Source organism: Chiloscyllium plagiosum, unplaced genomic scaffold (assembly GCF_037043375.1).
Source record: "Chiloscyllium plagiosum isolate Xiang-an unplaced genomic scaffold, Cpla_swu_hap1 HiC_scaffold_38, whole genome shotgun sequence".
Taxonomy (NCBI): domain Eukaryota; kingdom Metazoa; phylum Chordata; class Chondrichthyes; order Orectolobiformes; family Hemiscylliidae; genus Chiloscyllium; species Chiloscyllium plagiosum.
Window position 1 is genome coordinate 31,930,177 of NW_028270176.1, and position 15,381 is coordinate 31,945,557.

Here is a 15,381-nt window from a genome sequence, read left to right on the forward strand (position 1 = left end):
CCCAGGCTTTATATAACAGACATTGTTTGATCAGACATATGCCCGTGAATCCATGTCTCTTTAATAGACGGACCATCTTTTTTTGTAAGAGCAACTTCAATTCTCAAAAGAAGATATAAACATGCTGCTGTTGGAGTGGGATGGACTTCAACTTCACCTATGCACTGAATTCTTGTGGTTTCAAATAACCCTTTTGGACTGTAAAATGGTGTCATGTGGCTTCTAACTTTCGCAAGGAAAGCGGTGATATGTTCACTTGGGCCAGGGGCTAGAAATCAAGTGACAGAGAAATAGCCAGTGACAGAACCAGGAGAAATGAACTCATCTTGACATCCAGCCAACACAGGTTTGAGTCTCATGGTTCAAGAGGACAATTCCGCCTCTTCTCCTACTGATACGGAAAATAACAGGGAAATTCAGGTGAGTCCCAAGGACTGGAGACAGCATCATGAGGCGTATAAACTGTGCTCCCATCTCAAACTTGTTTCTTATTTTGATGTAGGGATACATTCACGGATGAGAGTGAAGGGATATTTCAGAGCCCTCTTCAGCTCCTCTCTGAATTTACTCTGGGTTAGGGCATAAAGGGCAGTGTTTGTACAGGAGCTCAGGTAGAAGAGCACAGTCCCAGATGTGTCAGCAATCATAACAGGATGGTCATAACTGGGGTAAAAATGGTTGTTGGTAACCTTCATCAGTAAGAAAACACTGATCTTGGTCATCCACAACAATATAAAACTGCCCGAGACAACAAACAGCAGGATGATGGATTTCCGCCTGTTGACCATCTCTGCATCTCCTCTCTGGTCCCTGTTACTGGGAGCTCGGAGACCCCTGCGTGCCCGATTTGCCAAGACAATGTGCCTGACGGTCAGAGCATTGAACAGCAGGATGAGGAGGTAGGGGATCAATGGGTTCAGCAGCTGGTGGATCCAGAAAAATGCCACCCATCCTGGCAGGATGTAGAACTCCGGTCTGATGCCACAGCCCCAGGGCACACCACCCCATGTGCCCAAAGATTGGTATTTGTAGTAAAATGGAATGTTCCTCAAAAGGCTCACAGAACAAACCATGGTTATCACTGAGGTAGCTGTTCTGGCAGAGCAATACCTGACTTTCAGGTTGTGGCAACAAATGGCCACAAAGCGGTCAATGGTGAAAGCAATGGTCAACCAGACAGAACAGTCGATAGCAGCATAACCCATGATGTTGTTAAAACTGCACACCACTGTATAAAACAGGAAGGAAACTGGGAAATATTTAAAACCAAGTGTTGTGAGTATTACACTGAATACAATGAACAGGAGATCTGCTGTTGCCATGGAAATCAAATAGATGGATATACATTTGGTGATGCCACACTTTCCGCGAATCAGGATCACAATCGTCACGAGGTTAGCTGGAAGAGACGTTGAAAAGTTATTCCGTATATGGGATCATGACCCTTCAATGCCACAGTAGGTGCCAATATCAAAAATAGGGACATTGCTACAACAACAAGTGCAGGGAGGAGTCCAAATGAGTGATCACAAGATGCCTGAAAAAAGTTTCTTACCTACGGTGCATGATTTAAAAGTGAAAAATATTGTAATTAAGGAAAGGTGTAGCCAAGGTTGAGCAAATTCCAACAAGCAGAATAATAGATACTTGTTATTTTCATGTGTGACACAGATTAAGGGAGATAGATTGATGAGGATACCAAGGATCAGTGGAGCCTTGGGATGTGAAGTATCCAATAAATCAGGCAGAAGTAGCTCTGGCTTGATACTGCAAATGGAATCAGCATCTCAGACTGACGAGGGCACCATCAGTACTGCTCCACAGGATAAAGTGTAGTATTGTGCTGAAATTCTAGAGTCCGCTCTGAACACAGAATCTTGAAATTCAACTGATGCAAAACAATGACTCAAAGCAGCAACTGAGTAAGGCGAGAAAGCTGAACTGAATGGGAGTTATAAATCCTCAATATGATGAGCTGGTGACAAGATGGACAAAATTATCTCATTCTAAATGGTTTGACAGAGAAGTCTCCCTTTGTATAACATGATGAATGTGCACAAAGTGAATGACAACAACTTCAAGTCAATATGTTCATGACTGAGGACAGAGAGAAGGTGAAATGAGCTCTGAGCAAACCCTGTCAAGTATTTGAATTCACATCCATGGCAAATGACTGAAGCTACAACTATCCTGACATTCTGAATTAGATTAGCAAGGAGCGCTGATGGATATTGGAAGATTAAACCGAAATATGATTAGATCTTTCTCTTCATGTACAGCCTAAACAAGAACGTGCTGCGTCCATGATGAACAGATTATTAAATGTTTCTCACAGCCCTCTCTGCAATGCACAAAGTTATTCAGAATAATATTGACATTGCAAAGCAAACTAAAGTAGGTCTCTTATACAAATCTATTTTTTGGTTGAATAGTGTTCTTAAAGTCATCAACAAAATAGAAGTATCTCTTTACTCCACAAAATTGAAGAGTGAATGTTGATTAGATTAGATTCCCGAAAGCATGGAAACAGGACCTTCAGCCTATCAAGTCCACAGCAACCCTCTGAAGAGTAACCTACCCAGACCCATTGCTTTCCTCTATATTTACCCCTGACTAATGCACCTAACAGCATGGGAAATCAAGCAAGGCCAATTCAACTGAGCTGCACATCTTTGGACTGTGGGAGGAAACCAGAGCACCTGGAGGAAACCCACACAGACACAGGGAGAATGCGCAAACTCCACACAGACAGGTGGCTGAGGTGAGAATTGAACCCAGGTCCTTGGTGCTGTGAGGTAGATGTGCTAACCACCGAGCCAAAGTACCACCCACACTGGTTAATGAATTGATGGTGATTGATATCAATGTGAAAATTTTCAATACTGTTGCTCTGCTAACCATGAGTCCCCTCAGTAGAAGAAAGAGTAACTAACAGCAACAAGACATCTGAGAGCAACCAACAATACTGCACAGTAATTGCAAATAGATTTCCTATTCAAGACAATGGTTGGACCATAGATTTTGTGGTATCTGACAGGAAATTGAGACTTTTAAAAATTCATCAAGGGATGAGAGTATTGTTGGTTGGTTCAGCGTTAATTGTCCATGTCCGGCAGCCCCTTGAGAAGGTGGGGGTGAGCTGCCTTCTGAAACTGCTGGCATCCATGTGCTGAAGGTAGACTCACAATTCACTCAGGGAGGGAATTCCAGGATTTCGACCCAGGAAGGAACGGCAATATATTTCCAAGTATGGATGGTGAGTGGCTCAGAGGGGAATTTGCAGAGGGTGGTGTTCCAATGTATCTTCTGCCCTTGTCCTTCTGGATGGAGGTGATCATGGGTTTGGAATGTTCTGTCTAAGGAGCCCTGGTGAATGTCTGCGGTGCATCTTGTGGATGGTACACATCGATTGTACCATATTCTTCCAATTCAGAATGAAAACCAAATTCCGTGTGGGTTGCCCAGATTGAACCCCTCTCTCCCATTCCTTTCAGCAGTACATTCCAACCTCTAAACACTCACTACCATGAAACAGTGTTCCTTCAAAGCTCATTTGTTCCTCTTGCCCATTGTATTCTATCTAACAATACCATCCAGTCTGCAGGTTGGCCAGTTAGCTTTACATCATTAACACCAGCACATGTAGGCCTTACCACAAAGGCAAATTCCTTCTGTCAGAATTGGATTCCATTGTTCACTCCTGCAATGTTATAAATTACTCAAGTGTTCACCATTCCATGGGGATGCATAGGCCGATGGAATAACAAAGCACAGATCGATCCCATTCAACTCATAACACTGGATTTATGTTGGAGCTTTCTATATCGTCCCTCTCTCCCTCGCCGCCCCTCAACTTCACTCTGTGACCCGTGACTTTAATCCTTTCCCATTCTTACCCCATACCCTTCATAAAATTGCCAGCACTCATCTCCCTCCAGCACCTGCTCAGGCAATGAATTGAACTGATAACAAATGGCTAGTAACGGAACTCTCATTTCATCCCTGCTCTGAAGAAGAGCTGTGTAAAACCGATTTCCTCTGCTTACAGACTTCCAATTACTGGAAACATTCCCCTTATTTTCTCCATCAACACTATTGACTAGATGAGGCAGCTTTGTGAAATATTCCCAGACCCTTTCTGATCCAAGGAGGATGTACAATTCTCTAAAAGCTCTTTATGGATCTGAAGTTCTCCAATTCCTTATTTTAATATAGTTCACAGTAATCTCCTCCATTTAGTAACTGCTCAGGAACAGAGTTCAAATCAAAGCAGTGTTACTGCTCAAACATACAACCAATTTCCAATCCTTGCCTTTTCAACAGTTGTGCACACTCTCTGTCCTCTGGTTAATACAAGTCCTGATACTGGAAGCATCACTTCCCTTCACCCTGTTATTATAATTTTAATCATCTCTATCATTGAAAACTGCAACTCTAAGTGACTTGGGGAGACTTGTGCACGAAACACAGAGAGCGAGCACAGGGGAGCAGCAGGTAGTCAGGAAAGCTAATGGAATGGTTATAGAATCATAAAATCCCTATGGTGTGGAAACAGGCCCTTCGACCAACAAGTCCACACCGAACCTCTGAAGAGTAACCCACCAAGAACCATTCCCCTACTCTATTGCTCTATATTTACCCCTGAGTGATGCACCTAACCTATGTATCCCTGTACACTATGAGTACTTTCCCACGGCAAATACACCCTAACCTACACATCTTTGGACTGTGGGAGGAAGCCAGAGCAACTGGAAGAAGCCCATGCAAACACAGGGAGAACGGGTGAACTCCCAACGAAACAGTCGCCCGAGGCTGGAAGCGAACCCGGGTCCCTGGTACTGGGAGGTAGCAGTGCTAACCACTGAGCCACCATGCCGCCATTATCCCAAGACTGTTGGGGCATAAGAGTGGGGAAGTCTTACTGCACCTGTACAAGGTGCTGGGGCGACTACACCTGGAGAAATTTGAGCAGTTTTGGTCAACTTATTTCAGGAAGGACATATTTCATATGAGACAGTTCTGAGAAGGTTCACTGGCATGACCCTCTGAAGTGGAGGGATTACCAAGGTTACACAGGTAAAGAATCTAGTCACTGGGGTTCAGAAACATGGAAGGTGACACCATTGGAAAAACTAGGATTCTTGAGAGGCTGGACAAGGTAAATGCTGAGAGGATGTTTCCATCATCAGAGGGTCTTGGACAAGAGGGCACAGTCTCCGAATATAGGAGTGAAAAGTTAGCACTGAAATTATGAGGGATGTCTGAACATAGAGAGTTGTGAGTCTTTCAAAATCTTTATCATTGAAAGCTGTGGTATAAAAATCCTTTTGCACATTTTAGGTTGTGTTCCTGGATTCTTGATCAGTTGGGGAATCAAGGGTATTGGGGGAAAAGCAGGATGTGAGGAATCTAGGATCTAAGATCTGATTTATTGCTGAATCAGGCTCTGGGAAATTTATGCAGGTTTTAGGGTTTATTCTGCCCATGCCCCCGATCGCCCCCCACCGCACAACACCCCCCACTCCTTCACACTCCCCATCACTTTCAGTTCCAAGGACACTGGGCAACCTCTTTCCTCTCTCCATACAACTGAAGATTCTCATTCCAGGTAACATTCCTATCAAATGGCACTGCAGCTTCCCCAAGGTCACTCCTTCAATCAGACCATCCACATCTCGGTTCCAAAGTAATCCATCAAATATCTCACCATAAAACACAGACAGAACTATAAACACCACATTCAGTAACGGGGAAGATCTCCTCACCTGGAACACAGACAATTGCAAAGAAATGGAAGAAAGCGAATGCGATCTGCAGAATTATTGGTCCTTGCATTGTTAATGTTGGGCTATCTTGTTTATTAACTCTCGCGCAGGGCTTGGAGTCTGGACTGAGCTCCTGAGATAAGAATCAACACTCCCTTATACATGATCATAAACCACGTGTGTGACGTCTGGTGTCTGTTCCAGTCTATTAAACACCCTCTTCAAACCCATCCATATTACAAAGTGCATTCCCACAATATTGGTATATTCCATGTGGAGATGTAAAAGGATTGCAAACTGCACTCCCTAAAGGGTATTACTTTTAAAACAATTGTGGTTGTTTTCCAAACCCTTTTCTAACAGCATTCATTATTATTATTTTTTGTTCATCTCCTACTTACTTTCGGTTTTGTTTCACATCAGTTACTCAATATATTATTGTCCATGGAGGGCTCACACCCTGGAATTAAGGGACAGCAACAGGCTGCTGCCCTTTAACTTCTCAAGAGGATGTTTTCAACGTTGCATTGTGTATTAAGGAGCTCAGAAATAGTACTTGCAATTGAAATGATCTTAAAATAATGGGAAACATTTTATTTCTCAGATTTTAAAATTAACTTGAAACACGTTTCTAATCAATGTCAAAATGTAGCAATCTTCCACTGAATAAAACAATGAAGCAATCACATGGATTTCAACCGAGTCCATTCCTGCTCCATCAATTGGAGTCCAACTCAACCCATCTCCATCCAACTGAGTCCATTGGAACTCAACTGAGCTCAGCTCATGCAGCTTTCACACACCTGAACTCACTCTGTTCGAGATCAACGCAACACCCAGGTGCAATGATTCCAATTCCAAAGGAACCCAATATCATGGCACATTCAGCAACAGTTGTGTACTTGTTCATATCACTGAGTTGCTAAGATTGTTCCAGTTGAGTTAATATACACACTGGACAGATCTGCTAGCGATTCTGTGTTTTACTCTTTGAAGCATGGATTCAGTGTTCTGCATAATGCCAAATGATGGATCGGCTCATCAAATTAGCATTAAAAAAGAAAGTACTTTGTTGCAGTTTTGTCTTGCACTTATCAGGATAAAGGGCAAGAATGCAAATTCAAGTGGAAAACCAGCATGACACTGTATGGTGCAGTGTAAAGGCACAGACTGGGAATGTTAGCACTTACCAGTGAACATGGAACAGTTGCTATGGAAGTGATGAGGGAAACGAGCAGCATATTTAAAGTTGGTCATAAAGTAAACAAAGAGAGTTTTCCACCTCTAATGGATCTAATGGTGGAACTGCCTTGTGCCACGGAAAGGTCAGCTGTGTAAGTTTCCACATAGTGAGGAATTTAACGTTTTACCAAGAAAGCAGATCCACCTATCCGTGTGTGACAATCAGGGTGAGGAAGCAGAGAAACATTCAAGATGGTCAGAGCAGTGCCATCCTTCCTCAATGGTGTTTGGAATGGAAAGGGAACCCAGTTAGGCTTCAGTTTGATAAACCCATGGTTACACTTGATCTGTGTAAGTTCATCACTGTGTTAGGGACCGCTCCTCAGGAAGATGGTACTGGCCTTTGGAGAATGTACAGTGTGGATTCAGCTGAATGACAGGAGGAGATAAAGGATGGGATTATGTGTGTGGAAAGGGGGAAACAGGAACGGGTGTGTGGGTGGGGCAAACAGTCTTAAAATGTGAGCCAAGTGCATTGAAAGACTGACATCATAAAGTACCTCAATCATTCAGGCAGAGTAGGGATGTGGAAACCTTCCCCCCAATCACTAACCATGCTGGGAATGAATTGCATCATGCATTGTTAGCACGGACACAATTCTCTTGCACAGACAAAGGGTGAGTGAGAAAAATTGAGCTGCACCATCTGACTGAATGATACGCTGTACCAGTGGGCTTCAGAATTCACCCTTTCTGAGTTTTTGAAAGTGGGGTCCAACTGTCCCTTTCAACAGGGGGTTTTCAGGGAGAGCAGAGGAGAGATGAGGCAGAGCTGTTAGATCTCCTCTGCTCTCTCTCCAATGCAATTACTACCCTCTGGAAATGTGCAGTTTGCTGTCTGTGGTCTAACCAAGTTTATCCCACTGTGCACTGGCAATCAAGCCCCACTATTTACTGAGTCATCAAAAAGGTGAACATTTGATTAAAGCACCAAATTTCCCAACGATACTCATCATATTAAAAGAATATGGGCATGCAGCTTTCTTTGCTATTTAACTGTTTAACATTATCAAACCAGTTTAAACCAATGACAAAAAAAAAGCTGTGTTGAATTGCCAATCTGTAACTCCAATTTAATTGTTCGCTCTTTTAAGAAATCCCATTCACATAAACAAAGTCTGAGAAGACACAAATATTCCATTTTGCGATAAAGTGATATGGATGCTTTAGCTTCACAGACTTTTCCACACCCTGGTATTCTCCATGCGCTTGGCTGCAGTGACCTGCCCAGGAAACAAACAAGAGATTGTCAATGTGCTGAGCTTTCCTGAACACACAACAACTGGTGCTATTTAGAAAACTAACCGAAATAGCATTTCTGATCAGAATTGCACCGAATGTGCATGTGCACACGCGAGCGCACACATATGCACACACTTATTCTCTCTCTCACACACGCACACGCACACACTCAAACTTACCCATACATGTACGCACACTCATATACATCCACAAATGTGCTTGGACGCAGACACGCACGCACCTACACACAGACAGACTCACAAACACATGCACACAGATGCACACTCAAACACACATGCACGCGCAAACACACACCCATATCGATCCACACACACACAGATGCACACGCACACTTTTTTTTGGATTAGTTTCTTCTTCAATGAGATAACAATGAATATAAATCTGATCACTTTGATGGTAACTGCCTTTTCCCTCAGGTGGGGAGTTTTGAATACGGGACACAGAAATGGTGATTAGAGAAAGATTTAATAAAGACATCAGAATCAAACTTTTTACACAGATGGTGTTTCAGGTGTGGATTGAACTTTCTGAGCAAGTGGTGAATGCAGGTACATTGACAAAGGTTGAATGACATTTGGATGGACACATGAATTGGAAAGGTTTGGAGGGACATACACCATGAGCAGGCAGGTGGGACTAGTTTAGTTTAGGATTGTTTTTGGTGTGAATTTGTTGGAATGAAGGGTCTGTTTCCATGCTCTCTAACTCTATGACTATGACAGTAGCTTATTCTAAGACTGTGACCACCGTCCCACACAGTGTCCTTTTGTTCAAAGCAACACCTTTTCCCACTTGGGTCCATGGTCCATTCTGAACACAGATGTGGAGGGGCCAGTTTTGGACTAGGCTGGACAAAGTCAGAAATCACATGACACCAGGTTATAGTCCAACAGGTTTATTTGAAATCACAATCTTTCGGAGCGCAGCCCCTTTGTCAAGTGAAGTGAGAGTGAAGCTCACAGAACACAGAATTGATAGACAGGGTGACCTGGGGTGGGGTGGGGGGTGGTGGGGGGAGAGGCTGCAGAGAGATCAAAAGATCATACAAATGGTGTGAGTGGAGTGTGGGATAATAAGTTTCTGCAGGTGACAAACGGTGTTAGACGGTGTGAGGGAAGTGTCAACAGCTGATTAACGAGTGAAGGGATGATGTATAATCCGACTAAATGAGGCAGAGAGATAATGGCAACAAAGTAATAAGAAGGTGGTGCTGGAGACAAACCAAATGACTGGAGTAACATGGAGCACAAACAGAAGATGCTGGAAAAGCTCAGCAGGTCCGGCAGCAACTGTGAGGAAAAGCAGACGAGAGGTCACAGGACCCGGGATTGGCGATTGTTGCACAGTGTCCATTCATCTTCTGTTGTAGCGACTGCACGGTCTCGCTAATACACCATGCCCAGGGCATCTTTGCCGGCAGACCAACACAGCCAATAGAGTGCCCTTTATCGTCTAGTTCTTCCTCGGAGTGGATGACTACGCCATGTTCCTCACAGCCTTCAATACGTCATTGATAGTGACAAATATCTCGCCAAGATCAACCCTACCTCTCCACTTCTCACCTTCAAACCACCACCAAACTTTAAACAGACCACCGTTCCCAAGAAACTGCCCAGCCTTCAGGATCACATTGACCACAACACCACACAACCCTGCCACAGGACCCTCTGAAAGATGTGTCAGATCATCGACATGGATACTACTATCGCACTAGGGTGCACCATCCACCATGGGCGCGGCAGGTACTCATGTGACTCGGACAGCGATGTCTACCTCACACGCTGCAGGCAAGGATGCCCTGAGGCACGATATATTGGTGAGGCCGTGCAGATGCTACAGCAATAGGTGAATGGACACCGCACAAAAATAGCCCAGACAGGAATGTTCTCTCCCAGTTGGGGAACAATTCAGGGAGCAAGGTCATTCAGCCTCTGATCTTCTGGTATGCATTCTCCAAGGTAGCCTTCGAGATACACAACAACGCAGAGTCATTGAGCAGGAACTGATAGCCAAGTTCCGTACCCATTAGGATGGCCTCATCTGTGATCCTGGGTTCATGTTGTACTACAACTAACCCCACCACACAGTTCTGTATCTATAAACACTAACTTCATGTTCAGTTTTGACGCTATCACCTGGATAACCTGCTAGAATCTCTCTACTGTTTTAGTTTGTATAGTTTTGTATTACTTGTTACATTGTTTTGACACCCAGTATATGCCTCTTGTACTTATCATGTTATTCCAGTCATGTCAATTGACTCTAGCACCACATTACTTTTATTTTTTGTCATTATATCTCTGTCTCAATTAATCAGATCATCCTTTCACATGTTATTCAGCGATTGACCATCCTTTCACATGTTATTCAGCGATTGACACTTCACTCACACCATCCGTCATGTTTGATCACCTGCACATTTTTTGTTATTCAGCCCCTCAACAGTCCTCTTTAGATTGTCTCAATCTCCTGGCATTATTCTGCCATTATCTCTCCGCATGTAACATCTGTCCACGTGAGCTTCCCTCCACTTCACCTGATGAAGGGGCAGCGCCCCGAAAGCTTGTGATTTCAAAGAAGCTTGTTGGACTATAACCTGGTGTCGTGTGATTTCTGACTTTGTCCATCCCAGTCCAACTCCGGCACCTCCACATTATAATGTAGTGAACGACTTTGTCTTTAGACACAGAGAGAAGCAGAGAAAGGGAAACCTGGAGGATTCAGTGAAGGTAAAAGGAGTGGAAGAGAAGGGAAGTTAGGATGAGGTGATGTCCTTGTGGAGTTATCACAGGCTGTTCATCCAATGTTCTGAGAACCCGAATCCACAGTCCACCACAGCGATATCCTCACACTGAAAATCTGGAGATAAGAAACTCAAAAGGAACCGTGAAACAGTCCATCATTGTTGGTGGATTAAAAAGCCATCTGGTTCACTCATATCCATCAGGGAAGGGCAAACCACCATCCCTCTTTGGTCTGACCCGACAGATGACTCCAGACCCTCAGAAAAGTGCTTCACTGTGAACTACCAACCCCTCCACCGGGGAAGTTAGGGATGGGTCACAAATGCTCCGCTAGCCAATCCCAGTGATATACCTTGAATGAGTGAACACAGTTGTGAATGAATGTAGAACCATCAGATGGAGAGAATGAGAAAGGAATGATAGTAAAATGAGCGATGTGGACAAATTATGGATGTGTGGAGACAGAAATAGCTTCAGTGATGTGTCTCATGCTGAAAATATCACGTTAAACCTTACATTCTTTGTTTCCTGTAGAACATTTTGAGTGTGCATGATCATAGATCGTGTGAGATTGGTGAAGGGAATCACATAAAACCAAGACCCAACATTCACAACTTACATTTTTTTTCTGAAGTCACACAAATGTGCATCATATCAGGATTGTGAAGGGAATAAGGTAACACCAAGGCACAAAGTACATATGGTACATTTTTCATTATTTTTATTTATTTCCTCCTGAATACTCCCTCAGATGTGAACAGAATCAGCTCCAATGTGTTTAAAGGAGAGAAAAGGAGGTGAGGGAAGTTTTCCAGTCAGACCAGAAACTGACCGTTCTCATACCCTTGGTCAGGGTACAGCCCACGAGGTAATCCAGACCACTGCCTGCTGAGCTGAATATTAAAATACCATCCAAATTGCATTACACTTCACAGGGCTTTGGGGAATGGGGCTATTGGAATGGTATCTGTGCTGTAAGGGATATCAGGCAGGGTGTTCAGAGAGAAGCAGAGTGGGTCAGAGATTCATCAGTCATCTGAAACCTCACAGGAAGAATGACATGCCCATGAATTGAGAGCTCTTGAAAAACTGATCCTATTTTCTTTAAGGCTGTTGGACAACTGTATTTCTCAAGGAAAGGTTTGATTAGGAGTAGTCAACATGGCTTTGTATGTGGAGATCATGCCTCACAAATTTGTTAGAGTGTATTGTTGAAGTGGACAGGAAGGTTGAAAAGGGCAGGCCGATTTGTGATTTCAGTTCGGCCATTGATAAGGTTGCTCTGGAAGGTTAGATCGCATGTAATGCAGGATGAGCTGGCAAATTGGATACAAAATTGGCTTGATGGTAGGACGCAGAGCGTAATTGTGGAAGGATGCTTGTCAGACTGGAAGCCTGTGACGAGTGGAGTGCCTCAGGGGTTGGTGCTGGGACCATTACTGTTTGTTATCTATATCAACCATTTGGATGAGAATGTACAAGGCATGATTAGTCAGTTTGCAGATGACACTAAAATAGGCGGTATCTTGGACAGTAAGGAAGGTTATCAGAAACTGTAGCAAGATATTGATCACCTGGGGAAATAGGCTGAGAAATGGCAAATGGAGTTGAATGCAGTTAGGTGTTTAGCTTCGCATTTTGGGAAAGTCAAATAAAGGGAGGAGTTTCATGGTGAATGGTAGGGCCTTAAGCAGTGCAACGGAACTTGGAGTTCGGGTTCACAGTCCTGTGAAAGTGGAATCAAAGGTAGACAGGGCAGTGAAGAAGGCTTTTGTCACACTGGCCTTATCAGTCAGGGCACTGAGTAGCGAAGTTGGGACGTTATGGTGCAGTTGTACAGGAGAGGCTGCATGGAGTTTATTGTGTACTGTTTTGGTCACTTTGTGATTGGAAGAATGTTCTCGCACTGGAAAGAATGTAAAAGAAATTGACAAGATTGGTGCCAGGACTCAAGGAACTGAGTTATAGGGAGAGTTTGGAGAAACTAGGACAATTTTCTTTTGAGAATAGGAGACTGAGAGGGGACCTTATCGAAGCATATAGCACCATGAGAGGCATGGATCGGGTAAGTGCACTCAGACATTTTCCCGGGATTGGGAAATTGAGGACTAGAAGGCATCAGCGTAAGGTTAGAGGGGAAAGAATGAAAGGGAAACAGAGAGTTTTTTTATGCAGAGGGTGATATGGATATGGGATGGGCTGCCAGTGGAAGTGGTTGAGGTGGGTACATTAACAACATTTAAAAAGCATTTGGACAAATACATGGAGAGGAAAAGATTGGAAGGATATGGGCTAAGTACAGGGAAATGGGGGTTAGCGTGGATGGATATTTTGGTTGGCATGGAGCAGTTTGTACCAAAGGACCTGTCTGCATGCTATAGGACACTATGCATCGATGAGAAATGGTGAGAGCACAGAGAGGGGCACAAACTTCAGTCTCAATCACTTTTCTAATTTTGATATAGGGATACATTCACGGATGAGAATGAAGGGATATTTCAGAGCCCTCTTCAGCTCCTCTCTGAATTTACTCTGGGTCAGGGCATAAAGGACAGTGTTAGTGCAGGAGCTCAGGTAGAAGAGCATAGTCCCAGATATGTCAGCGATCATAACAGGATGGTCATAACTGGGGTAAAAATGGTTGTTGGTAATCTTCATCAGTAAGAAAACACTGATCTTGGTCATCCACAACAATATAAAACTGCCTGAGACAACAAACAGCAGGATGATGGATTTCCTCCTGTTGACCATCTCTGCATCTCCTCTCTGGTCCCTGTTACTGGGAGCTCGGAGACCCCTGCGTGCCCAATTTGCCAAGACAATGTGCCTGACGGTCAGAGCATTGAAAAGCAGGATGAGGAGGTAGGGGATCAATGGGTTCAGCAGCTGGTGGATCCAGAAAAATGCCACCCATCCTTGCAAGATGAAGAACTCTGGTCTGATGCCACAGCCCCAGGGTACACCACCCCATGTGCCCAAAGATTGGTATCTGAAGTAAAATGGAATGTTCCTCAAAATGCTCACAGAACAAACCATGGTTATCACCAAGGCTGCTGTTCTGGCAGAACAATATCTGGCTTTCAGATTGTGGCAACAAATGGCCACAAAGCGGTCAATAGTGAAGGCAATGGTCAGCCAGACTGAGCAATCTTTCACAGCATAGCCCATGACAATGTTAAAACTGCACACTGCTGTGTAAAACAGGAAGGAAACTGGGAAATATTTGAAAAGCAGTGTTAAAAGTATGATATTGAATACAATGACCAGTAGATCAGCTGTCGCCATGGAAATCAGATAGAGAGAAGTACCCTTGGTGATGCCACACTTTCCGTGAAAGAGAATCACAATCGTCACTAGGTTAGCTGGAAGAGACATTGAAAAGTTATTCCATATGTGGGATCAGAGACCTTCACTGTTCCAGTGTGCACCAAGATCAACAACAACAAGTAAAGGGAAGAATTCAAATTGATGACCACCAGATTCCTCATAGTCCTTTATAGTCTACACTGAAATCTTTTTCAAAAATGTTCAATTTATATGTCAGGAAATTGATAACCAAAATTGACTGAGTTGTGACAAACAGTCATCTGATTGATTCCAGATATTAGCAAGTTTTGAGAAGCTCAGCGAGAAAATTTACATCCAGAATTGCAGATTTTTTTTGTTAGGTTTGTGTGGAATGTTAATTGAGGGAGGGAGATTGGTGAGGAAACCCAGGAGTACAGGTGCCTTGTGATCTTCAATATCCAATTTCACAAGCAGAAGTGGCTTTGTCTTGATATCACATCCAAGGTCAGCATCTCAGACTGCCCAATATACTAACAGAACTGCAGGAAAAGATTTGAATATTGCGCTGTAATTCTGGAATTTACGTTCAACAAAGAATCTTCAGATTCAATGTTTACCACATATTGAATCAAAGTAAGTGAGGAGTGTGAGAAAGCTAAATTAACTGGACTAATAAATCCAATATAGACAAGTGGGTGAGCTGGTTGCAAGATGGACAAAGTTGCCTCATTGTACGTCGTTCCACTTAGAACTCTCCCTTGGACAACAAGACAAATGTGCACAGAGTGAATGAGTGATGATACATTTCCAACTGAAGATGGTGTGTGGCTTGGTGTGGAAATGGCAGGGGGTGGTGTTCCCATATATCTGCTGCCCTTGTCCTTTTAGATGGAAGTGATCATGATTTTTAAAGTGCTGTCTAAGGAGCCTTGGTGTATTTCTGCAGTGTAACTTAGCAATGGCATCCACTGTTGGTACCACAGTCCTGCACGTTCTTCCAGCTCAGAATGAGAACCAAATTCCATGTTGGCTGTTCGGATTGAACCCCTCTCTCCCATTCCCTTCAGCAGTACATCCCA

The 15,381-nt window shown here is 43.6% G+C and overlaps 1 protein-coding gene across 1 annotated transcript; it reads right to left on the bottom strand.

The window, feature by feature from the left end:
• Positions 1 to 488: 488 nt before the first annotated feature.
• LOC148139403 (galanin receptor 2a-like) lies at positions 489 to 14,182 on the bottom strand. The gene is made up of 2 exons (XM_087980932.1): positions 13,486 to 14,182; positions 489 to 1,399 (listed from the first exon to the last, which is right to left on the bottom strand). The coding sequence occupies exons 1-2, from the start codon at positions 14,180 to 14,182 to the stop codon at positions 489 to 491; spliced, it is 1,608 nt and encodes a 535-aa protein (XP_087837058.1).
• Positions 14,183 to 15,381: the final 1,199 nt, after the last annotated feature.

What these genes read in the sequence shown, in the direction of transcription:
- LOC148139403 (XM_087980932.1), bottom strand. Translation starts at nt 14,182, where the DNA reads ATGGGCTATGCTGTGAAAGATTGCTCAGTCTGGCTGACCATTGCCTTC. An exon ending in CTTCATTCTCATCCGTGAAT is followed by an intron (nt 1,400 to 13,485) that starts GTATCCCTATAT and finishes CGTCTCTTCCAG; the next exon opens with CTAACCTCGTGACGATTGTG.